The sequence below is a fragment of the Strigops habroptila genome, chromosome 6 (assembly GCF_004027225.2).
Source record: "Strigops habroptila isolate Jane chromosome 6, bStrHab1.2.pri, whole genome shotgun sequence".
Lineage (NCBI taxonomy): Eukaryota > Metazoa > Chordata > Aves > Psittaciformes > Psittacidae > Strigops > Strigops habroptila.
Genome location: NC_044282.2, coordinates 48658002 through 48682416, shown reverse-complemented (window position 1 = coordinate 48682416; position 24415 = coordinate 48658002). Strand labels below are relative to the sequence as shown.

At 41.2% G+C, this 24415-nt stretch overlaps 1 protein-coding gene across 5 annotated transcripts in view; it reads right to left on the bottom strand.

The window, feature by feature from the left end:
- Positions 1-13026: 13026 nt before the first annotated feature.
- Positions 13027-24415, bottom strand: part of LPIN1 (lipin 1) — a 55445-nt gene continuing 44056 nt past the window's right edge. For all 5 annotated transcript variants that reach the window (XM_030490399.1, XM_030490393.1, XM_030490398.1 and 2 more), the window contains 4 exons: positions 22209-22361; positions 20233-20347; positions 17755-17858; positions 13027-16561 (listed from right to left, as the gene is read on the bottom strand). In XM_030490399.1, coding sequence (XP_030346259.1) covers positions 16396-16561; positions 17755-17858; positions 20233-20347; positions 22209-22361 — 538 coding nt within the window. In that variant the 3' untranslated portion in view covers positions 13027-16395. The remainder of the gene's footprint in view (positions 16562-17754; positions 17859-20232; positions 20348-22208; positions 22362-24415) is intronic.

Below are 24415 nucleotides of genomic sequence, written 5' to 3'. Positions count from 1 at the left end.
AATGTGCTGACAGACACAAAGCGTTTTGTGTGACATTGTGCCAGTGAACTGGAATGACTGCTGCTCGCAGCATTGTTTCCTAACAGCAGGGCACCATCTCCTGGAGGCTGCAAAGTCCGGCCCAATGCTCCTGGAGCAGCGCGGGATGGCCTGGAGGGGGGAACCAGGCACAAGCCCTTTGAAAGCAATTTAGGATCCCCCCCCCCCAAAAAATAATTCAGTGTTCAGACCTCATATTAAAACCAGCCGCTGCCTCAATTAAGCTCAGGCGCCTGAGAGCCCAAGAGGGGAGCCGGAAGGGAGGGGGTGGTTTTGTGCTGGGACGGGATGGAGCTGGGGAAGACCTCTCAAGAATGTGGTATCTGCAGGGGTGGCCCACAGAGATGATGAGCAGAGTTGTGCAGCTCCTCAGCACTGCACAGCCACCACTAGACACACAGAGAAGGAAACAAAGAGTGTCTTACAAAGAGGACAATGTACATTTCTGACCTTCATGGGGCTTTTCCTTGTTTTCCAGGGATGAAACTACTTCTTCCTGCAAAATTACAGAGTAAAATACACTTTTAGTTTAGGTGCATTTTATGAAGGGAAAGAAAAATGAAGCATATATATTGGACATGTATTTGGTGACTTACTTTGAAATTTATTAGAGAAATTAGAGGCATTAGGACACCATTTCCCATCTATGTATCCATTAGGCTCCGTAGGCTGTCTTGGGTATACCATGCTTTATTTCTGCTTCCAGAGCTGTGCGGTGCTGTGTCCCCACCACTGTGGCATCAACGAAGAAAAACCGCAAGCCTACAGGCATGTTCTGCTCCCTGCTCATGTTAACCTGTCAGGAAAGAGGGAAACCCAGACCTGAAACATCCCACAGGGCTGCGGGGTGGAAGGCAGAGAGAGAAGGAGGAGCACCCAGCCAAGTCACCAGCTTGGGAAACAGCCACTTCACCAGCTTTTCACATGGATGGAAAAGACCACCGAAGGGACAGGGACAGGACAAGTGGGGTGACTGAACTTTCCCTGAACTTTTATTGTAGGAAAACCCCCAGGGTGGTCCTAACATGGCCCTATGCCATCAAGACGCAAGCAGTGCAAGAAGACATCTCCTGTGAATCTCAGCCTACACCAAGCAGTCCAGCTCCCAGAGCTGTGTCTGCTAGGAACAGGAAAATTCAGTAATACTACCAAAATCACTCTGCCAGAAAAAGCGGTGCAGAAGGGGACACAGTTGGGGCAGCAGGCACCTTCCCTTCCGCTGTGCTTCAGCAGGGGACTTTGCTGCCTGGGTGCAGCCAGTGGGGCTATAGTAGCATGGTGTTTGCAGACACTGCACTGCTCTGCTTCCCTACGAGCAGGAGATGTGGCTTTGGAGGTCTAGAGGTCATATTGAGCCATAGGTACCATGAACAGAAGTGTCCCGGCATCAGTGTGTGCCTAGGAACATAAGCTGCTCACCATCAGTTGAAGGATGGCTGGGCAGCCAGGTTTCCCTACCCTTCTATTACCTTTCCTGCAACCCTTCCAGCACATCACACCATACAAAGAGAGAAGGAGTAGAAGGAGTAGTGCAGTAGCATGTGGCATTAGGCTGCCCTCAGCACCGTGGTGTCTGCCTTGCTGAGGTCTTCAGCTGCCAGTCTGTCAATTCAGAGGATGCAGGACAGCAGAAAGGAGTCTCTCTTGCTGCAGCTACAGATGGTGCAGCTCTAGCTGCTCAATGGGTATGGCTGCTCTTGGCCAGACCTTGTGCCTGAGCAGACCTGCAGCTCAGCAGCCTCGCAGTCAGGAGGAGAGTAGCCTGCCCAACAGGAGAAACAGATGCAGGTTGTGAGCTCCTGGACATCCTGGCCACAGCTGGGGTTGCACACTACGGGATTCCTATGTGTCTTGCTGGATTTCAATACGGCAAAATGGAACAGGCTCCTTTGAACAAGAAGAAATGAAATAAAGTTACAATAAAAGGTACAAGGAGTTGCTGGCTCCATTGTGCCCTCCACAGAGACAGTGGGTGACCTGGTCAAAACCACGGAGAGGACACAGGCAGGCAGTAGGCAGACAGAGACAGGGAAGGTAGCCAGTACAGGAATGAGTGTAGGATTATGGCCCAGGCTCAGAGAGGTAGGATGTGGGGAAACAGTTGGAAGAAATAATAGGTGCTACGACCCTCTAATAAGAAGAGAGTAGAAGATGCCAAGATAAACTTACTCTTCTGTCCTTGCCTGGAGCTAAATTTTCAGGACCACCTGGGTGATGAAGTCATCAGTCAGGTAGAGATGTAGGATTCTCAGCACATCTGTGTAGCACTGTCGCTGTAAAACTGGGTGCTCAGTGATGTCCAGTGTGCCTTAAAGAGTCTGGGCTTCTCACTTCAAAACCAAACACACTGCTTCATTTCTCACAGTCCAGCTGCAGCCCTCAGTCTCCCACCGCTGCTGCTGGCTGCGGTCACAAGGCTGTTCCCATGCCCCTCACTAGATTGCTTCTTGGCATACACTTCTGGGAACAGCCATCCGTGTGCCCCGTGTATCTGGGAGCATGTGATCCTGGGCAAGTGCCTTATACCCTGCATGCTGCAGATCAGACTTGCTGGGAACAGTTCCCAGGGACTTCCTCAGTAATTGCCCAGGGGTCTCTTACAGTGTTTATTGGAAAATGGGGAGACAATCAAAGCAAACCTGTAGGGAAGCATAAAAAGATCAGATCTAATCTAAGCTGTGGGTAACAGCCTGGCTAGACAGACTAAAAGCTTCCAGTTACAATTCATTTAAGAGACTAACTTTCTCCTATTCTGTGCCTGATGCAATAGCTGACTTTTATGAGATAATCAGCCGGAGCTCTCCAGTTATCTAAGGGAAGGCTTCACCTCCCAGTGAGCAATGAAATACTAAGCCCACCTGGTGTCAGATGGCATCATTTAACTGATGGTAGTTTGCACCAGGAGATATCAAAGAAAGATCTGACTCGGTATCTGCAAAGGCAATGTTAGTGAATGGTAATACCTGTCCACTATGTAACTGGGGGTTGTGGCAGCACGGCACCAGAAAGTCTATGAAATAAAGAGTACTGTCAGTCTGCTTGGGACTTTCATCCCCAGGTGTCCCAAGCCTTTTATGCTTGCTATGACCTGTGAATCATTCCTTCCTATATAAAGACAACAGAGCTGTGTCCACTGCTGTAAAATACAGGCTGAGCTCCCACAACCACTTCATTGATTTGTGCTAAAGATTTAGAAAACTGACACAGTGCTCTTTAAAAACAAGGTTATGGATGTTACGATTTATCAGAAAAGCAGGGCTACCACGCTGTAGTAAGGAAATTAACACAACGTTTTCTTTATAATAAAATCAAAGCATATTGCATTATAATAACTGCCAACTTTTTTCTAATTCCACATATATTAGGACATGGAAAATTGGGTATGGGGAGGTTTTTAAGGAGGAAATTACATCTTAAATTTTTTAATATATTTCCATAACTTCCAAGCTTTTCAAGAGTTCCTGATGAATTAGAGATCTTAGTCCAGAGAGCTGAATTTAAACAACCATAAAAGGACTTAAATTTCAGATGATGGGTGCTCAGCCATTCTGAAATTCAGGCGTTATTACAATGTTTCCAGTTAGGCACCCAAAGTCATTAGTCACTTCTGAAAATCTTGGCATAGAGTAAAAGAGAAAATCTCCAACTGAGCTAACATCCTTCATGTACAGTCTCGTAAAACAAAGACTAGAAAAAAATGTCCTAAAGCCTATGAGTAAGTCAATCTCATTCACTGTGACTGTGGTAAGCTGTAAATTATTTTTATTTAATAATAGCTAATACCTGGCTTTTATACAGCTTGCCTTTTTTTTTTTTTTTTTTTTTTTTAATCAGTGAGCTATAAATGTATTATAATCTTTAAATGCAGCATCATGGAGCCATTAGTACAAGAATTTAGTCAGTGTAGACAGACCATCATAGCAAAAGAATCCGGCTAAACAAAATATACACCAAAGTATTTGCTGCTTAGAAGACAATGGGAAATTTTAAGCAGGCAAGAATTCTGATGCCTTTCTCACATACTATTCTTGAGCACACATTTCTCAATCAGATCAAAGACAGTTGTGATATTATTTCTTTCTCTGGTTTCTTTTGGATCCTCCTCCACCAAGTCAAAGGGAAGGAGGTTGTATTGCAGATCCCAGCATCAGGTTTTCTACCCTGTTCTGCAGAGCAAAAAGGCAGGGGTGGTTGTTGCACAGTGTCTCCCAGGACCACTTGCAAAGTGATTTGTATAGGTGTTTACTCAGGGCTGTACCTGAAACAACCTCCTGGCCCATAAGCCACAGGAATTGAATCAACAGCCAAGGGGCCAAAATCATCCTCAATCCAGCAAACCCAATATCCTGGGGTACTTACTGGGGCATCAATAGTTTGGCTGCGGGAGCAGACTCACTCAGGGTGTGCCAGCATCGTGTTCCTGCTGGCCAGGCTTGTTTTACCATGGAGCAACCTGCTGCCAGCTGAGCTACCACACGCTTGCATGGACCTGATCAAGCAGAGGAGCCGTTTGGCAGATGGGTCTGGCATTTTTGTATTCAACAGTTTCAAACTCACACGCCAGCATGCACCAGCGCTGGGCTGTGATATAGAAAAGCCGAAGCAATGGTGGTTGCCCAAGCAGGGCCATGTTTCATCCAGCGCAGCAGGTCCATGCCAGATCCATCACCCTGCAGCTTAGATAAGCCCCAAACTGAGCCTAAGCTGTGCTGAGCTCTACTTCTCTCACCACAACATTTTTGCTGGCTGGGGCCAAGTTTCCTGAATACTCTTACACAGGGTTGAAAGTATGTGCAAAGCCAGGCTAGAGCTGCAAATGGAGACAGTCATCTGGCTCCTATATGAGGTCCTTATAAATGTCGCTTTGTAAGTATTTTTGTAAGTGATGTTACACAGCTTTTCTGCACAAACCCATTGCATCATTACTCCTAGCTAAAACAGGTTGCTGGACTGGGCAGGCTGAGGGTTGATTTAGGTGGGGCAGCTCCAGCAGTTTTCAAGAGGTTAATAAATAAAATGAGTACTTGTAAAACCTTTGCAGACAGCCTTGGTGCCACCAGCAGCTATCATTTTGTTCCTGCCACAACCCTACAGCCGAGCCTCCTGGCAACAGAGAAGCCGATGAGCGTATAGGCAGGATCAGGCCTGATGCAACCCCATCTCATAGTCGTCTGAAATAGAAACAGATCCTGAGACTGGCATGCAAAACTGGCAGGTCTTAAGCAAGGTAAGAATAAAACATCTAGGAAGAGAGCACAATTTGGAATGCAAGTACAAGTCTCCAGGAAAGGAGGGAGAAATGGATGCAAAAGAAGAGAGAACTATGTAATAGGCGATAATCCATCCAAAATACCAAAGCGAATGTGCTGGACACATGCAGTCAATACAATTTTCTGGATATTTTCTTCCTAACCCAATCTTAGAATTCTGTGGTTATGTGTTAGATTTATATATTCATTTAGCAGTCAAACCTAAATTAGGTCTCATTTTCACCTAATTTTAGAAGATGGAGTTTCATTTGCTTTGCAAATAAGATTTTCTTTTAATGTAAAATGATTCCAGATAAAAAAACCCAAGCCCACACCTGACAAATTGTCACATCAAAATTTTAAAAAGCATTTTAAGTAGTTAAGGACTACAATATATTTGGATAGCCCACCATTAAAATACTTTTTAATCCCTAAGTGCAAAATATGGAATAGTCACGACAAAATATTTCTCAAAAAAAGGAACATAAAAATTATTATCCCACTCCTGAAAATAGGCAGTGGTTTTATTTGACTACGTGCTTATACTTCTTGAATTTAATAAGTGTTTGCTTACCACTATGGAAGGTCATGCATGTGGTTATCACTAATACATACCGATCAGTTTCACAGGTAAATCAGTAGGTAGCTAATCTGACCAGACATCTGAAATTTCCTTTTTTTTTTTTTTTTTTAATTAAGAATTGCAATCAGAACATTATTTTCAGGAATGGTTATTCCTATTACCTGCAGTATTCCCAACTGCATGCTCTCTCTTGAAAGGCAATGTTTAGAAAGTCACATTAGCCAAAACTCCGCCCCTGTGTTTCTAACAGGTACATTTTGGAAATGTTATCCCTGGGTCAACACTCATTTACTGCATTTTAAGGAAAGGCGTGAGACCTTCTGATTTGAATAATAGCCCATGTTTTCAAATCCAGCCAGAGCAAATACCATACTGTCCCGTTTCACAAGAGTACCTGGACAGCAGTGACCTGGACACCGCACCATTGCTATTATTCAGTGGATGTCATAAGTACTCAGAGCTCCTGAAAGCCAGCCTGTATTTAATAGGTAGCTAAAAATACATAGGCACAGGCTTGCTTGTGAGCTGGAGCCCTTTAGCCTCCCCACCCTGCCCACAAGCCAGTGCCCCCAGCGATTTCATTTTCTTCCCGGCAGTAGGGGTTTGGAAGTGCCTTGATATAGAACTGCATCACTGTCACTTAGCAACCTTTGCTGTGTTCCCTAAATTCAGTGTTTTATTGAGGAATTCATGTAAGTTTGGCATTTCTAACCAAATCAAAGGCTTTTCTCTCTATCATGAGATAATTAAAGTATAATAATTAAAGTTTAAAATAAACCTGTGAGGGCTGTTTCTCACTGATAGAGGTAGAAACTAGGAAAAACTGATATCAGATTCTGCTGCCAATTATTGAGATCGCATTTGTCTAATTTTTATCCTCCTGCCTGCTTGCTGTGAAAGGACATCGCTGAGCTGGGGGACTTGTCTTGGAAATTGCCTTTTGCCAGAGCCTCCATCAAGTCTTAGCTACACTTATAGTTTAGTATGATAAGAACAACTTTAGTGGGAGATGTGATTATTTCCTGACTTGTTTATATCAGTGTAACTTTTACATTGGATGAATTTCAGCATTACGGTTCATTTCTCTTTTTAATGTAAATAATAATAAAGTATTGTCAAGTATACACAATATATTTGAAGCAGCATAACTGTATGAGAGACTTGCTCAGTTTTAACCATATGGGTGATGCAGCAACATTTTTTGCATACACCAAGCCAGTGACTGTTTAAAAACATGGCCCAGCAGCTCTGGATGGTTGAAAATGGATGTAAGTGCCTCCTCCTCTGCTGAGCAGACTGTGGGTGATGGTCATCCCTCTGCACTTCTTGACTCTGTCCACTAGCAACCAGCCCACCCTTGGCTGCCTCTGCCTTGGCTGGTGGAGGCAGTTCAGGGTGGGGAGAGAAATTGAGGCAGGGCTGGATATGACTAGAGACACCTTGTAATGCACATTGGACAGTAGGAGGATCTCAAAAGGACCATGTACATGTACGAAGCAGGACGCTGGTGCTCAGGTCGAGCAGCATCCTGAGATGCAGCTGGGAATAAAAGCCAAGAGCTGGTTAAGCCGGCTGTGTGGGTACAAGTCCTGCCGAGCCCTCAGCACAGGAGGGGTGCCCGTCCCGGCTGAGAACTTCCCCCCAAGCAGCCCTCGGAGGCACAAGCAGGAGGCACAGGGGTGTCAGGGTCTGTGAGTGGTATTTTTCCCACAAGAGAGCACTAAAAGAGGAAAGGAGAAGCGGGCTCCTTCATGGCTGAGATTCGCTCTGTAAGGCTGCTCCTTGCTTGCCACCCTCCTCCTATGTCGCAACACAGGAAATTTGCTTCTGCTAACACCTGGTGTTTTTTCAAACAGCCAGATGGTCCTAACCTCAGTCTCCGGTAATTGATGGCCTACTTGTGTAGCCCTGTAACTATCTCTCACTTTAGACACAGATGCTGCATCTCTCTAAATACCGTTCCACATTAAAACATCCTACCTTCCTGTTTTGCATATAAATCAATGCGGCAACTCTTACAGAAACCAGCAATGGCCTGTGTAAACCAGGAGACAGTGAGTGTAAGCAAGCGGAGATAAAATTATGTAGGCTTAAATTACAAACTGGATGTGTGGCTGAAGGATTTACACTCACATTGCAAAATTACCTGGGACATAAACAGCAAGCAAACAAACGTTATGCAGTGACCCCAAGAGCAGATCTCCTAACTGTTTGGACTTAGCCCACAAAAACCAGGATGCCCTGGTATATACTACTCTTTTACAATAACTAACACCAATTTGGTGCCCCAGTTTCATATCACAGCATCTCATATGTGTTAATGCCTCGTCCTCAGGGTATGCCTGGGACAGAGAACTGCCACCATCCCCATTCGCGCACAGAGAACTGAGGCACAAAGCACGTTGAAGGATTCACCTTAGCCGACACAAGATGTCTGTGGCAGGTCACAGGCTGGATCCTGTTCCTGACTTGGGGCCAGGTTTTTGCTTCCCAATCAGTCCTTCCATCTTGGTCAGATGGTTTTGATCCTGTGATTTCCTTACTTGTGGTGTGTCACTGCACTCAGTCTCATCTGGATGTGGTTAGAGCCATGCTCTCAAGCTCACTGATAGACACCAGGCATGTCACCTTATAAGGTCTGCCCGCAATTATATGACTATTACTATAAGAACAAAGTGGTCAGGTATAGGATGGAAAGGACATAGTAAAATCCAGGTTGCACTTTCACGGAACATGGACAAAAGCATAAGGTCCTGCTTCCCTCCTAGCCCATTTAACTCAGTAATGCAGAACAAAACTATCCTGGGAGTACTGTGAGGGTGTGGGGTGGAGAATCAAGAGGAGCAAAGGAGGAGACAGGGCGCATGACTTTTTGCTTTAGGCAGTAACAAACCAGTCAATCAGATCAGCCACTCATGAAACCACAGCCTTGGTTTACAAGAATTTACTAGGTCCAAAGAAAATGGAAGTGATCCCACGCCAGCAATATGTGCAGAGGAGCAGACCAGAGAGATAAAAGAAATGAGCCTTGCAGGGAAATGTAATACTTGTGCAGGCTCTCAGGTTGTGCAGGGAGTGCTTTAGAAGGTAAGAGGGTGTGAACAGCTGAACTGCTCCCTAAGTCACTGTATCTCAATACAATAACTGTATCTCAATAACTGTTACCAACATGAAACAGTTAACCCCCCCAAAAAAATCACTCCAGCCCATCATATTTTGAGAAATAAAGACATTACTCACGTTCTTTTCATTCACACATGGATCAGAAATGAAGTCCACAATACAGGGCATTGTATTTTCACATGATATCTGGATGCCTTCAGGAGAGTAAGCATGACAATATTGAGTGCCCCTCTTTCTTTTCTCTCAGCACTTTGCCAGTAAAGCTGCTTCAGCTTCTGACCCTCACAATTTTTCCTTCCAATTGTTGTCTCTGCCAGCTTGAACTTGACAGTTGAAATGTGTAACTGGAAGGTCACCTTTTTAACATGATCTGCTGAATTCCTGCTTTCCCAACGAGTTTACTTTCTCTCAGGTATGATTTTCTGTACATCCCCATCCCCACTTTGTCTCTAAGAAGACTGTGCTAGCAGAGCTTTTAGATTTTTCCAGCCTTTTTTGCAGAACTCCAGGGATGACCTCAGCCTCCCTAACATGCTTTAATACTACACAGGCTTGCATTAGAGGTGAAAGCAGTTCAGGACCAGACAGTGCCTCCTCTTGAAGCAGAGCTGAACTACACAAGAGCTGAAGTACCTTTTCAAGCCCATAGGGAGATCCCAGCTCATCCCAAAACCTCTGGAAGGAGAGGTACCAATAGCTCATTATCCACATGCTGGGAGAGGAGCTGTGGCCTGGACCCAGGACCCAGACACAGCTCTTACCAGGTATAGCAAACCAGCAGGGTGCAAACCCAGGCTCTGGCACACAACCAGCTATCCAGTATGCTGCCTGCATGGTCCTAGGAAACGCCCGGGCATGGTGTGAGGGTCAGCAGAGGCCAGCAATTACCCCAACCTGGCAGGCAGGCAGGCAGCTGGACACTGGCCAAAGCATGCCAGTTGGCAAGGGGGCCAAAGAACGGTCGGTCCCTGCCCTTCACTGGGCAGCGATTTATCTGTACAGACATAGCCACTGAGCCTGAAATATAAATAGCTGTGTCTAGCAATGGGGAATGGAAACTGTCCCGGTCATTGGTTTTGATGTATTTATGGCTGCTTTTAACGTAAATCTAAGTTTTCACTGCAAACGGTCCAAGCCTGCAGAAGATTCTCTCCTTCCGCCACCGTATTTTTGGCAAAAGTCAGAAACAAATACATTCACATCTCATACCTCTTTGCCTCCAGTAACCTAAAGGGATGAGAGGGACCGGGAATTGGATGGAAATCTGTAGCATTCACTATTCACGCTTCAGGTCACAGTCATAGCTGTGCTAACCTGAGCAGCCAAGCAGATGCTAACAGAGCTGTTCCTGCATCAGTAAGATCAGAGAAAGGCCTCCCTGGTTTAATTTTTTGATATTTACTGGCTATAAATCAAAGGGCCAACACATATTGAGGTGTCAGGGAAAATGTCCTTTTTTGCCTGTGTTAAGAGCAATGTTCTAAGATAAAGCTGTTATTCTAAAACATGACCTATTTTCACTTTGCACTAGTCTTCTTAACTGTTCTGAAAAGAAGGATGTTTACACAATTCTGCAAAGAAACGTGAACTGTTCTACTCCATTTACATTTCTTTGTTCCAAAATGTATTCCTCTTGTTGAGATTCCAGGAGACAAGGAAAGCAGACACAGCGGTTGCTTTCCAATGTGAAACTTAAAACCACAATCTCCCGCTCAGAAAACACAGAATGAGTCACAGGAAGGGGCCACTTGCTTGCAAAACTCATTAAAAGCAAGGCAAGGCAAAATGGATTTCCTGTATCAATAAATAGATTGCTGGCAGCAGGCAGGACACCTGACAGTGCTGGAGGCTAAAAACCAGTCCAAGGGTAACCATTAGAAAAGCCAGATCAATTCTTCAGCTCGGAAACTGTATCTCCTCGGTACACAGTTCCCTTGGCATTAGTTGGCTTATTCCAGCGAAGTGGTTCAGAATATGCATACATCTCAGTGCAGGGAGGGGTGATTTAAGTACATGCTTAAATAGGCTGATAAATTATGTCTATATTTATTTTGCAAAGCAAGCCTTATTGAAAGGATGGACACATGGTACTACGGAGGTGTATATCCTGCAGGTGAAAGCTTTGTTTCCCAAGTTCACGAAAAAATAATGAAGCCCTAGTCCTTACCTAAGCTTAAAATTTAGCTGTAATTGCAACTTTGTTTTGCTGTTAGCAGTACCCCTAAGACACATGGGCATAGATTTCCTTTCAGTCAATGTTACTCTCTCTTGTTTAGCAAATGAAACCAAAATGGCCTTGTCACCTCTCCTATGCAATGCAGACACATGGGAGTCCAGGCAAGGCTACTTAAGAGGGAAAAGGCAGAGCTCAGTGCCTGACCTGGTACCACCTAGGTACAGCTGCGGAAACAAGAAGCTGCTTTTTGGCTCTTTGCTCTGTTTTTATTCCCTTTCTCTAGTTCCTCCTAGAAAACCCATTTCTCATTTTGCTTTTATTTTTGTCCCTCACATCACAATGGCTGGAAAGGTCTTGATGAGGATCTCTTCCCCGAAGGATCCAGCAGCCCTAATTCCTTTGCACCACTGCTGGGTTTTCTTCAGAGCCAGTCTCCCATCTTCCATTTACAATTAGCCCTTTCCCTGCATATCTCCAACATGCCACAGAAATGAGAGGCTGGATTTTACTGCAACCAAAAGAGTTAGGACTACCTGAGGTTGTGGCAGTGTGAGTAAAATCCCTTCACCACCATTCTTTGCTAGACTTTCATGAAAAGAAAAAGAAAAAAAAAAATGAAACCAACCCAAAAACAACCCCACACCAAGAACTACCTCCAGGCTTCACCCTTTAATGCATTCACAGAAGAGCTGAAAGTTGTATTAGTTACATTTCTAAGGCACTAGCTCTTAGCACCAGCAGTCTTCCGCCTCTTACAATGAACTATATCCTGAGGCACTTGATGGCATGTGCAATGCACATTGAATGAAAACTATTTATAAAGAAAAATTTACTGTTGTATTTTGGGAATATTCCCCATGGCATCAAAAAAAAAACCCCAACCCAACAACTTTATGGTCTTTGCTCCCAAGGCAGCTTGCTCTCTCAGGCTTTTCTCCTAGTGTTAATAGGCTATTCCAGGAGCAATGAATATGTCCTTATAAAGTTTGGTTTGCTGATGCAAAAGCACCATTTCTCTGACTTTTAATTAAAAAGGCACCTTCATTTCAAAGCCTGTCTCCAGAGCTCCCAGTGTAAATGTTTATACAAGCTAGAGACATACAGCAAATAGAGAAGATTGAAGAAGTAGTGACTGCAGGCTGCCCAAATACGGCTGCTCTTGTATTTTTAACACAGAACTTGAGCTGCCGCTGCGCGTTATCAACCCCAAACATCTCTGTTTTCATACCAGCTAACACAAGCCTGGCAGTATCACCACGCTGCAGTGTTTGCTCAGCAAACCCGGCAGAGGGAGCAAAAGGCAGCGCTGTGTTCTCGGCGACAGGAGGGAAGGGTAATGCTGCCCACCAGCAGAACGGCCAATGTCAAAGAGGAGGAGAAAGAAAAATAAAAAAGAAACACCCCACCAAACTATCTGGTCTCATTGCCATGAATGACAACACTCCCATTCAAAACAGATGGCTACTTTTTCCTTAGATCACACTAGGAGTTAGACAAAAGGAAGATTCAAAACAATTCTGGGCTGGGGTAGGATTTCAGGCTGGTCCAATTTGCTCCAGCTCCCGTCTGGCTGCTCTTGGCTCCGAGGTGCTGTTCCCATACCCCAGAACAGCCAGAACCCAGATCCTGGCCCTGGCTCCCTCAATAAACTCTTTCCACTTGAAAAGGCTCTGGGTCAAATGTGGTAGCTGAACAGCAAAAGTTTTGCAAGTGCTGGAACTTACACAGGACAGCCCTGAGAACAGGCAGGCAATTGAGACTGGAGCTACAAAAGCCATGCTTTACAGAGTTTCAGCAGTTCTGCAAGAGCACTCTGCCATTATCAAAAGCATGCAGAAAAATAGAGAAGTCAGGGGAAAATTATATTTGCCTTTATTAGAATATATATTTCTACCCTTGTTGCATTCAGCAGATCAAAATGAGGTGTTAAAATTATTTTCATCATTGCAGTAGCATATACATTATAATAAACACTGTATATAAATAGGCTTTGAATAATCATGACTACAAATAAAAAATACCCAATACCCTCTTTCTCCTCCTTCCCTAAATTACAGCAGCAAGATTTTATCTTCAACATAGCTAATACAACAAGTATGGTATTCTTTCCCTCACATGACACAGCTGGAGCAGTATGGTCATCAGCTTCAAGAAAATAAACATTACTCACTCCTAACTGCTGCACATTCTAGTTGATGTGTATTGTATAAATAGAAGATACTGTGATTTAATGTGTCTGCATATTTATGTTAGCCAAATATTCTGCAACAGAAACCAGCATTACGCTGCAAACAAGGCTGATTTTTTTTTTCTTTCACAGAAAGAGTAGGAACTTATTAAACCATCCCTTTTTCTTCCACATGAATTAACAAAGCAGTTTAAATATCATGCATAAAATTGCTGTTACCAAATCAAAAGGTCTTATATTCTCTGAAAAAGCACGGTGATGTTTATAGCAGGCCAAAACTTTGATTTTCATGTCTTTTCCGTGAGCAGATTTGATAAACATTATAGAAACACGCACTCATTTCACTGTTCAGCTATATTTCAACTTTCAGATACAAAGGGGTATACAGTATGTCAGAAGTAAAGCATTTAACCTCACAGAATCACAGAAATGTTGGTCAGAAGGGACCCCTGGAGGTCATCTAGTCCAACTTCATGCTTGAAGCAGATGATTGCCAACACTAGATCCAGTCAGCCGTAACTCTGTTTAACCAAGCCTTGAAAAACTCCATGGCGGAGATTCCACAGCGTCTCAGGGTTATTGTACCAGCGCTGCACCACGCCTGCAAGTCTGACTGAATTAAAACGACCACCCATCCACACAATCGTGGTTTGAAATACTAATGGCAACAAACAACCCTGGATTAGTTATTTAGTAAGTTACAAATAAATACATCACAGGCTTTAACTGTGGAGAACTTTCAGGCACCATCTTTTCTGGTGGAAGCTACTATGTATGGTACCTTAGGAAAACAGATGTTAATACCATAGAACTGACAGCCTCTCACCGAAGAGAAGGGTTGGTTCGGTTTTATTTTGCATAATGAATGGATTGAAATAGGCCTTTACTAAAACTGAATAAAAATATGATGCAGTTAATATATTCATCCACTTATTCAATCACTAATGACAAGAATTAACAGATACTTAAAGGAAAGTGTGGCTATATTTAGAGATGCAACCAGTTTGGCAACCTGCAATCCCTACTGATTGTCTTTCAGAAAATCCATACCACATTTCTTCCATCTTTAAGTAAAAAGATACTTGCATTTTCCTTAAATTTTCAAGAGGGCATAATCGGTATGGGTTGTTAAACATGCATTTCTTTCTCTTTGTGTTTATCTAATCCTGGTATCTCCAAAGTGGGCATGCATCCTGCCTGAAGCAGCAACATTCATGTGAAAAGGAAGACTTGGAGAGAGCTCACCACTGCACACTGCAGCTGTATACAGGATTGCACTTATATCCATTATTGAAGGCACAGAGAAATGACAAATTGGCCCCTGACATCACAGATAAAGTCTGCAGCACTGAAAGTTAGAAAACCCCTACTACAGAATTACCATCCTTACCTAGGTTGCTATCACTCTTTGACATGCAAACCCAGAATTTGTTGAAACAGAACAAATGTGATAAAGAGCAGCTGTTGCCAAACTTCTGGGTGCTAACCAACCACAATCACATCTTAAAATTTCTCCTGGACCACTCTGCCTTCCTATTATTAAACTCTTAACTGAAAACACCACAAAGCAGCTGCAAAGCATGTACCATAGCCTCACAGATGACAACCTGGCAGAGACCACAGCCTGTGAACCACTTTTTAGCCATACTGAAATATAATATACAGAGAATCCCATGATGGCATTTTCAGTGTTTCAGACTTTAAAACATATTTTAAAAGAAAAACGGAAAAAAGTTTCTTTCCTAGCTACAAGCACATTTGCGAATCATTTGGCATATGGTCACTTGATGTCTACGTTTTAAGTAAAGTACCGCATTGTGTAAAGGCAGACCATTTGGAAAACATTATCAACTGATCCGCAGTATTGCTTTTAGCATGCACAGTTAAGTCTTAAGGCTGTCAAAAGCAGGTAGCAAAAATAGTATCTACAGCTTGTGTCTGGACAAACAAGGGGAAAAACAAAAAAACCAACAAAACACAAAAAGTATTTCATTATCTTAGAAGAGAGTAAATTGCACTAAAAGTATCCATTATTTATGACACAAAACAAAAAAATCCATACAGTAAAAACCTGAGATGCATCATTCACCAGCATCAAACTTCACATTTTTGCCAAAATAATGTTTCAAATAAAACTATTCTATCTTGACAAAATCCTCAGTGCTCTTGGCTCAGTAACGATCTTGAACCTCAGCACATTCTGCAAGATGCCTCTACTGAAAATAACTGACTTCAGTAAGATAGGCACTATGCACAGCAGCCTGTATCTTCCACTGCACACTTACCTTAATCCAAATAGCTATCCTTGAAGCATGGTACTTCTCAAATTAAGAAAGACTGCCAGAATCTGGCCATCTTATTTCATTTTCTTTCTCTTTAGACTACACATGATTTATTTCCTCAGAAAAGTGTTACCATGTCAAAACAACAGGCTGGAATAAATCAATCAACACAGCTCAATTTGCTTTGATAGCTACACTGATTTACAACAGCTGAGGATCTAGTAATTAACTCTTAGACAAACAGCTGTTGGTCAAGTAAGGGGAAAGAGGAAGAATCATTTGCTCCTACAGAGAAAGGAATTTTGACATATGGATTATAATGCCAGTCCATGTCACCAGACGATGTCAGGAATGGTGAGCACCTTCAGCTCCCTTACTTGCAGGGGTTCTGATGAGATGAAAGATGACTTCAGTGTTGCAGAGAAGATACAGAACCACTTTACAAACTTATGGTATGTTTAACTGCAACTCCAACACCACTTCACTTTTATTTGACCTTAAATATTGAAACTGTATGGCACAATTTAAGAAGCTGGATGAAGAGCTAGAAACACAACTCCTGTTCCTAGTAAGACTCCTTCTTGTCATCTGGAAATGTGAAAAAAGGCATTTCTAAATATGCTCACAACAAAAAAAATACAATGCTCACAACATCACAGATTCCAGCTGAACTGTCAACAGCAAAAGCCAAGTGGTGGCCTTTCAATATAAGCAAACATATTCTTTGAGCTGAGGCCAGCAGTTTGGAGACACAGTTAAGTGGTTGTTGAAGGTGGATGTTCATCCTGAGTTTCAAAAGGTAGTGGAGGTTCTCTCCAGTAGGTGAACTGACTGTAGGTATCAGAACAAGGGAAGTCTGAAGAATGGCTTCGTTTTAGCAAAGGGAAAATGTGATCTACCACTTCACACAGTCTCACATAGCTGCAAAATAAACAAATAAAAAGAATGCTAAACCATTTCAGATCGTCTTCGAATTTTCCTAAGTCCCCAACCACTAAGGCATGGCTACTCTTACACAAACAAGTCACCCTCTTCAGATGAAGAAAACTGAACTCAATTTACTGTCTAGCTTCCAGAGAGGATTCACAGTTCTGATTAAAAAAAAAAAAAAAAATCCATTCATTCTAAGCAACAATACTTACCTAGTAAGAAACAGATGCCCTTTTGCCACCCAGATCACCTGCTAAACTATTCAAGCCCTATATTTGCCTTCTCCAATTCTGTCCAGCTTGGCTTGAGCAGCTCCCTGCTGAATCAATTATTTCTATTTGTACATATATGGCTCCCCTTCAATTAAGGACACACTTAACATTACTAAAAAACATTTCTATTTAGTGTTCCATTCAGTGACAGGCACTACAGTGCCTAAGCATTGTGCTGGAAGCCCTTAGCCCTGTCTTTAGATTTTGTTTTCAGGCCCTTCTAAATAGGAGCTCCAGGAGAAGGACATTTTGAAAAGACCATGAAAAGGTAGATAGTTTCAGGAAACTACCTACCTAAAGGGGTCCTACAAGAAATCTGGAGAGGGAATTTTACAAGGACATGTAGTGACTGGACAAGTGGGAATAGCTTTAAGGTGAAAGAGGGTAGATTTAGATTAGATATTAAGAAAAAAGTTCTTCACTAAGAGGGTGGTGAGGCACGGGAGCAGGCTACCCAGTGAAGTTGTGGATGCCCCATCCCTGGACATGTTTAAGGCCAGGCTGGATGAGGCTTTGAGCCACCTGATCTAGTAGAAGGTGCCCCTGCCTATGGCAGGGAGGTTGGAACTAGATGACCTTTAAGGTCCCTTCCAACCCAAACCATTCTATGATATGATTCTGTGATTTTTATGCAGACTAAACTGTACACACTGATAATTCCTTTACATGATTAAGGTAGATAGGATACATTAAACTACATTTATTTTTGTCAGTGTTTCTGACAAAACTTTTTTTCCTTCAGTTAAACTGAAGGGAAGTGGAAAGTCTGTATTTTATTCAAAAAATTTTAATGTTTTGTTTCTAAGGAATCTGTTACTAGTAAAATCACATGCATCTTTGGGCAACTTGAGTCATAAATTAGTTAGCACATTAATTTAGTCAATAAGGTGTTAGATATAAGAGATTACTTACGATGAGATGTTTGTCTTTGCATGTTCTTGTATAAGTTCTCCTTTGGGGTTAACTGTAAATATCCTGTTTAAAGAAACCCCCACCTGTTTGTATGAATAAACATCCTAAACAGAAAAGAGAAAATAAATCATGACTCTGTCTTCGCACAATAAGGTTTATTCTTGCTGGAATATATTACACAGAAGAACATATTTGCATAGTATCGGTACTAAATTTAGCTAGTTATTGCGTATGTGTAATTCTCCATTATGTTACAAAAGAGGTCAGTATAACAAATGCCATGGAACAATTTGCAGCTAGGTAAGGAGTTTGCCACTTCAGCTTAAACTATTGATCAAAACCATGTTCATTTTTTCAGTAACTTCTCTTGACACAAAAATAACATTCAATAAAAAAACTAATGATACTTAGTGTAAAAGCATTTGCACTTTCATTTTTCTTTCAGAGAATATATCATTTCCTGAGTGCATTGTACTGAGTATCTCGCAACAACGTACAGAGGTTAAAACATAACTGACACGTAAAACAGTGATTTCTGACCTTGTCCTTACAAACTAAAGGAAGTCATAACAACTGTGTCTACATTAAAACTCCTGGAAACATCTCTTGGCTCCTGAGTTCGGATTTGTGCCATATATTGACACCATGTCAGAGCAAGGGGGAAAGAACAGAAATCAAGGAATACATGCCAAAATAGCAGCTGTGAGCCCCAGCAGGTAATGCAGATGCAACTCTGGGAAGTACCGTTAGAAGTAAGAAATACTTCTAAGAAATTCAAAGTGCTAAGGAAAGCAATGAGTAAGTTTTGACCTGGTCCGAAGAAAAGCGTGACAAAAGCAAGGACGAAAACACCCAGAAGATCAGAGCAAAAACAAGCTTCCATTTTACTCATCTAAATCATGGTTTAAAAAGCTCAGGTGGTGGAAGACTGGAACGTTAATGAAGATACAAAGATTATTTTTATCTCTATAGAGACTGCTCAAAAAAAAAATTAATTAACTGAACAAAAGTTAACAGCAGTCATCTCAAGAATTCAGCATCCTGGAAGCCCATGCACTGGTTACACCAGTTATGTCCGTGAGCACTGAAATTTCACTCTCCAGATGTGTCCCATTTCTCTTCACCAACTAAAGAACAAGGTTACCAACTGGAGTGTTCTCTGGCTAATCATACTAGGAAATATGAAGGATCAAGAACCATTCTCTTCAGATCGAATAGCACGGACAGGACAGAGGCATACAGTTAAGTGGGTTTAGCCTTCAGAACAGGGTGGATACACCCAAGCAGTATGCCAATGGTCCTTAGCCATTAACACCACACTGGTGTTGCTAGGTTTCTTGTTACATGTTGTTATACCACACATCAGTTTTTGCAGGAAACATTACCTGACAATACAGAGCTGGAGGAAGTACCAAATGCTCCGTGGAGCTCCTGGGCACAAACAAGGGACCCATCTACCTAATTCAGTTAGCACCTAAAACTTAGGTGCCCAATGAAACCGTAAACATATGAAGAAGTAGATTTTCTATATATCTCCTTCTGAAAACAGGATGCTTTCAAAGATTCTGAGTGAAGCAAAGCCTTTATCCTTCCTTAGGCACCTATAGTGATATCTACGCTAGTAAACTAAATGGTGAGAGTGCCCACTGTCAGAGTTGAAAGTCTCTTGACATTTTGACAGTATTATGAAACTCCCTTCAAAAAAAACCCAAACCCCACAACCAAAAAACAACCCTCCGCACCCCCACATACACACACACTCCAACATGACTATATCAAAAGTCCACTGGGAAGAATCTGTGCCCCAATCTAACATAGCAGTCATACCCAAAAATTGTCTGGAAGACTGCTAGCTGCCTGTGTCAAAACAGCGACTTGGATCATGCTAAAAATTTGAAAGAAGGGATGCCAAAGTTGCTGCCTCTGCCCTAGCCCCTGAAACTTTCCTTTTCTGGATAAATAAAATAATTTTGGGACTAGAACAGGATTAAGAAAAGCCTATAGCCCAATTACACAGCCTGCAAATGGCTGATGGAGATCTGTCTTCCTCTCTCCATGCGAAACATTTCACTTTCTATGCAAAGTAAAACCTTTTGATTTCAGTAGGACATCCAAGTTCTTTTGAGCTTACTTAAGAGTTTGAAGTGTAAGTCCGACTAACATGCACCTGAAAGATGTTCTGTCTGTCCACATGTATCTAACTGACACTGTATCAGTATGGATTAAAATGAGATCAGTGTTTTCAGAGAAGCTTAACTGCTAACTTACATAGATATAATGTAGTCACGTTGCTGGTTTTCCATGTCTGACTGCATCCTCCATTGCAAGATCTTTAGGGAAGAACCTTGGTATTTTCCTTCGTGCAGGGCCTAATAAAATATCTTAACTCCCATTTAAAGCTTCTAGCTTCAACGGAACCAGGAAATAACAGCAACCTTTCTGTTCTTTGCAATAGAAATGAATTCAGGTATTACTTACAGCAGGTCTGTTTCCAAAAGCAGCATAAAAAGGTTCTGTGTTAGGATAAAACAGATTTTTGATGTCTGTCAAACACTGAACTTTAAATTTTTCTGGCTTCTTTTCTATAACCTCCCTGAAATGATAAAAAAGGAAGGCTCAATAAGCACACATGAAATACAGCATAAATAATTTTATTTTCTTTATCCAATGTTTTCACCTAGCTAGATAGTCCTACAGAGTCCCCACCCTTCTCCAATAAATCTTCATTTGGAAATCACAGTGCCTGCGAAGACAAAATAGCTTTTCCAAGCTTATGCAATGGGCACAGTAAAGAAATCCTCTGAAACAAGGGAACTTCTATTGAAACCTATGTTGTAAAGATGACTACTGAGCAAGGATGGTTGATTGCAGGAGTAGCTGCTAAATAAAGTCTTATAAGACAAATTGTCATCAAGCAAACTGCTTCCTGAGAACTGCACAATGATTCATAGATTATATTAGCCTTCACTGTGTATAGCTTTTTTTTTTTTTAGTGTTTTAAATGGATTGCCATTACCATATGTGCTAGAAGCACCTCTGCCTGTCAAGATACTTCTACAGTCAGGGTCCTCTATCACTGCTAATTAACAAAAGTTAAGGAATAATGGAATCTTCTATTTCTCTTCAGTTGCTCCTTACAGAACATAGAATCCACTAATGAACAGAGGAGTTCTCATCTCTGGGCAAAAGCCCTTCAACAACAGCTTCTCTTGGCAAGGAGACGGAACAGGTGGCAGAGTCTGGAGTTCCCATAACATAGGAAGATGCCAGCATGACACAAAAGCGCTTAAGCAGCTCAGAATCCCACATCCTAGTACCAACACACACGTCAAGGAAGATGTGAATAGTACAGAAGCTTCATAGGAATAAAACAGGCCTTTGGAACAGCAGCTCCATGTATAAAACAAAGTTTGAGAATATTCAAAAGAGGAACAAAACCATCTTTCCTCAGTCTCACATACAGCTGATCTCAGAGCCTTCAAAACCACAATAATTAAATCTATGGATAATAATGAAGTCATTTATTGCCCACACATCGCAGCAGCTACAATAGTGTATACTGAAAGACAGGCTTTCTTTAGTCTAAACAAGATACCAAGGAGAGTATCACTTTAAATGTATTTCTAGATATGAGGAGCATAAGATAACAGTAACTACCCTGCATTTATTATTTAATCAGTCTAAGCAGCATACTGTAATACCTCCATGGTCTCTTATATTTAGAACATGACTGGTAAGACAGTCTGTAGCATGTCACTCAATCAGGAGAACATCTGAACAACCTTCCATTAAAAATTCTAATGAAATATATCCTGTCACAGCAGCTTTTAACAGCTTAAAATATTTTCAGTAATCACTTGACATTCTCCACTGAATTAGGAAGAAGGTACGATATTCATAATCTGTGCTATTATTATTCACTTATTACAGTTCCACACCTAGAAAGATAGACATTGTCCAAACAGAATACCACAGTGCAGTCAGGAGTGTAAAAAGTTCATTTCATTTTCACACAAATTCCTTCAAAACCCACCAAGTAATATTCTTCCACAAAACAATATTTATGCCAATTGGAACACCTTACAAGTCAAGAGTGAACGTTATTAAAACATTCACATTTTCCCCATAGCTAAATATTAACACACCATGTTAAACACATGAAGTCAACTGGCAGTACCTACTGGTAAACAGTGAACACAGATGTATATTGAGATATGTCTTAAGAGATAAACTAAATTGAATTTTGGTCTTTACCTAACAAAATTTCTTCTTAATTACATTTTGCACCAATATGTAAGAAAAAACCCCACTATGAATGATTTCAAGCACTATCATCTAAAAAAAAAAAAAAAAAAAAAAAAGAAAAAAAAGAAAAAAAAAGAAAAAAAAAAGCTGAGAATTCAGACTCCACCAACCTCCAAGTTTCCTTCTGCATAAAAGTGAACTTGCATTACCTGTGAAGAGCTGAGAACAAGCTGCTTGGGCTCAGCAACACTGGCCCCTGAGGCAGGACAGTTCCTCGTTCATTGACCCAGTGCAAGTATCCTCTGGTCATGCCTGCCATTCCAATAGCACGTGCTGAGCAATACAAAAACTTATATCCATTTCTGTGAACAGAAATAAAAGAAAAAATTACTATAAAAATAAAGCATGTGTTTAGACATTAATAATTTCTAGGTTTATTTTTACATGAATCAAATCGTGACTATTAAATAGACTTACGTTTAACCTAGACTTTTTTAAAAGGGATAAAACCATTTATGCCAGAAACTTGGATAATTAAAATCCATCTAGCTCCACTGCAGTTAGTGATTTACACCTAAAGAGGGCTCATTTATCTCTGGTCTTCTAATGACTTATTTTATGACTTCTTATGGTTTCCTATCGACCCCCCTGCACTGTGGAACTATACTCCTTAGAATTAACTGAAATGACATCTGCTAAGAGGAAAACACTTGGTATAGAGTGTTAGCCTTTGCTGCATTAACAGTGTTGTATTCCTGCCTCTTGGGCCTCTACTAAAAATAGACTAGCTTATGTGCAGCAGTAATGTATTTCTTCAAGTCAGAGCAAACCTGAACTTCAAAACATAGTACAAGAAGTAAACTTCAACTTGACACCGAAAGAAAAGTTTCAGCAGAAGCCACAGGTTACTCTTGGTTCTGTTCATGACAGACTGGAGTCCAGAGATGTTAGTTCAACTTTATAGCAATTTACTCTGCAAGTTCTATAACGAAATTTTTGTTCATAAAATAAATACTGTATTCAGTGCATGCATGGTCATTACATTTAAATACTGAACATTTATCTGGTGTCCAGCTGTAAAATCTAGCCACTACATAATTAACTTGGTAATTTGAAAAACAACATGACTCAAATCTATTTTTTTCCCCCTGTGTTTATGATTACCAAAGCCCTAACAATTGACAATGCTGGCAGGCATAGAAATAACAACTGCAATTAAAAATATTAATTAACATTTTCACCAAGTGTAATGCAGAGGTTATCCGCAAAACTAAATACAGCTCAGCATGTGAATTCCCAGACTGTTCTGTCTTTTCTGTTACCACGTGTGTCTACATAGAATAAAAGCACAGACAAGTGTCTCTGGTATAATTTAGATTCCATTATCCAGAATTTATAATTCATCATCTGTGTAAAACAAAAAGCAATAAATAAACCTTAGCATAACCCTAGCACACAGGACAAATCAGATTAACTAAGAGGACAGTTCTGATGTGTGCTAGAGGCTTTTCAAGCATTTATGGTAATTTGAATATAAGAACAGCTGAATTTAATGTAATAAAAGAAAACCAATTTTATTTTCTGTGTAAAGCAGAAATATCAACCTGAACAGACAGTAATCATTAATTCTCCGTGTAAAAGCTAAAATCAGATACTTCATCTGATCCCATTCAGACATCAATTAATTTCTCTCTTATTTCCTTTTTTCTCTCAATTACTAATCGCAAAACACACCATACTATGTCCTTAATCCTCCAGCATACACAACGGCTTGACTACATTGCAAAATGTATCCACAGAACCAACAGTACACCTGTACTCTTGCACTAGCCTTGCTCACCTAGAAGCATTCCCACACATCATTCCAAAGATTTGGTCTTACCATTTTTCTCCTGTTCACATTCATCCCTAGGTATTTTTTTTAATATATTGTTCCATGTCATTCCAGGATGCTCTCCTTGTTAATAACATTAACTGACCTAACGCACAGCTCATCTACTGTTACCCAATATTTCTTCAATAGCTAATGGAAAAAACAAAAGGTATTTATTACTGTGGACCAACAGGCACCAGTCAATTACTGAGCTATAACACAGTAGCTCACACTGGTGTTGCCAGGTAAAAGCGTGTTCCTCAGGCTCTTCACAGCACATGTCTTATTGACTTGCGATTCCTTTAAATCATGCTTTAAGCAATGTTTACTAATCACTCTCAGAATTAACCAATGACACTAAGACTGATCCTTTCTAACTTTGCAATTTAATGATGGAATAACAACAAATATTTATATACAAAAATAACAAAATAAATTGTATAATCATCAGCACTAAACATCATCATCAATGTCTTTGAAGTTCATTATTATTTATACAACAAATAAAGTAAGAATGTAAGCAGTGATTATCCAAAATAGGCC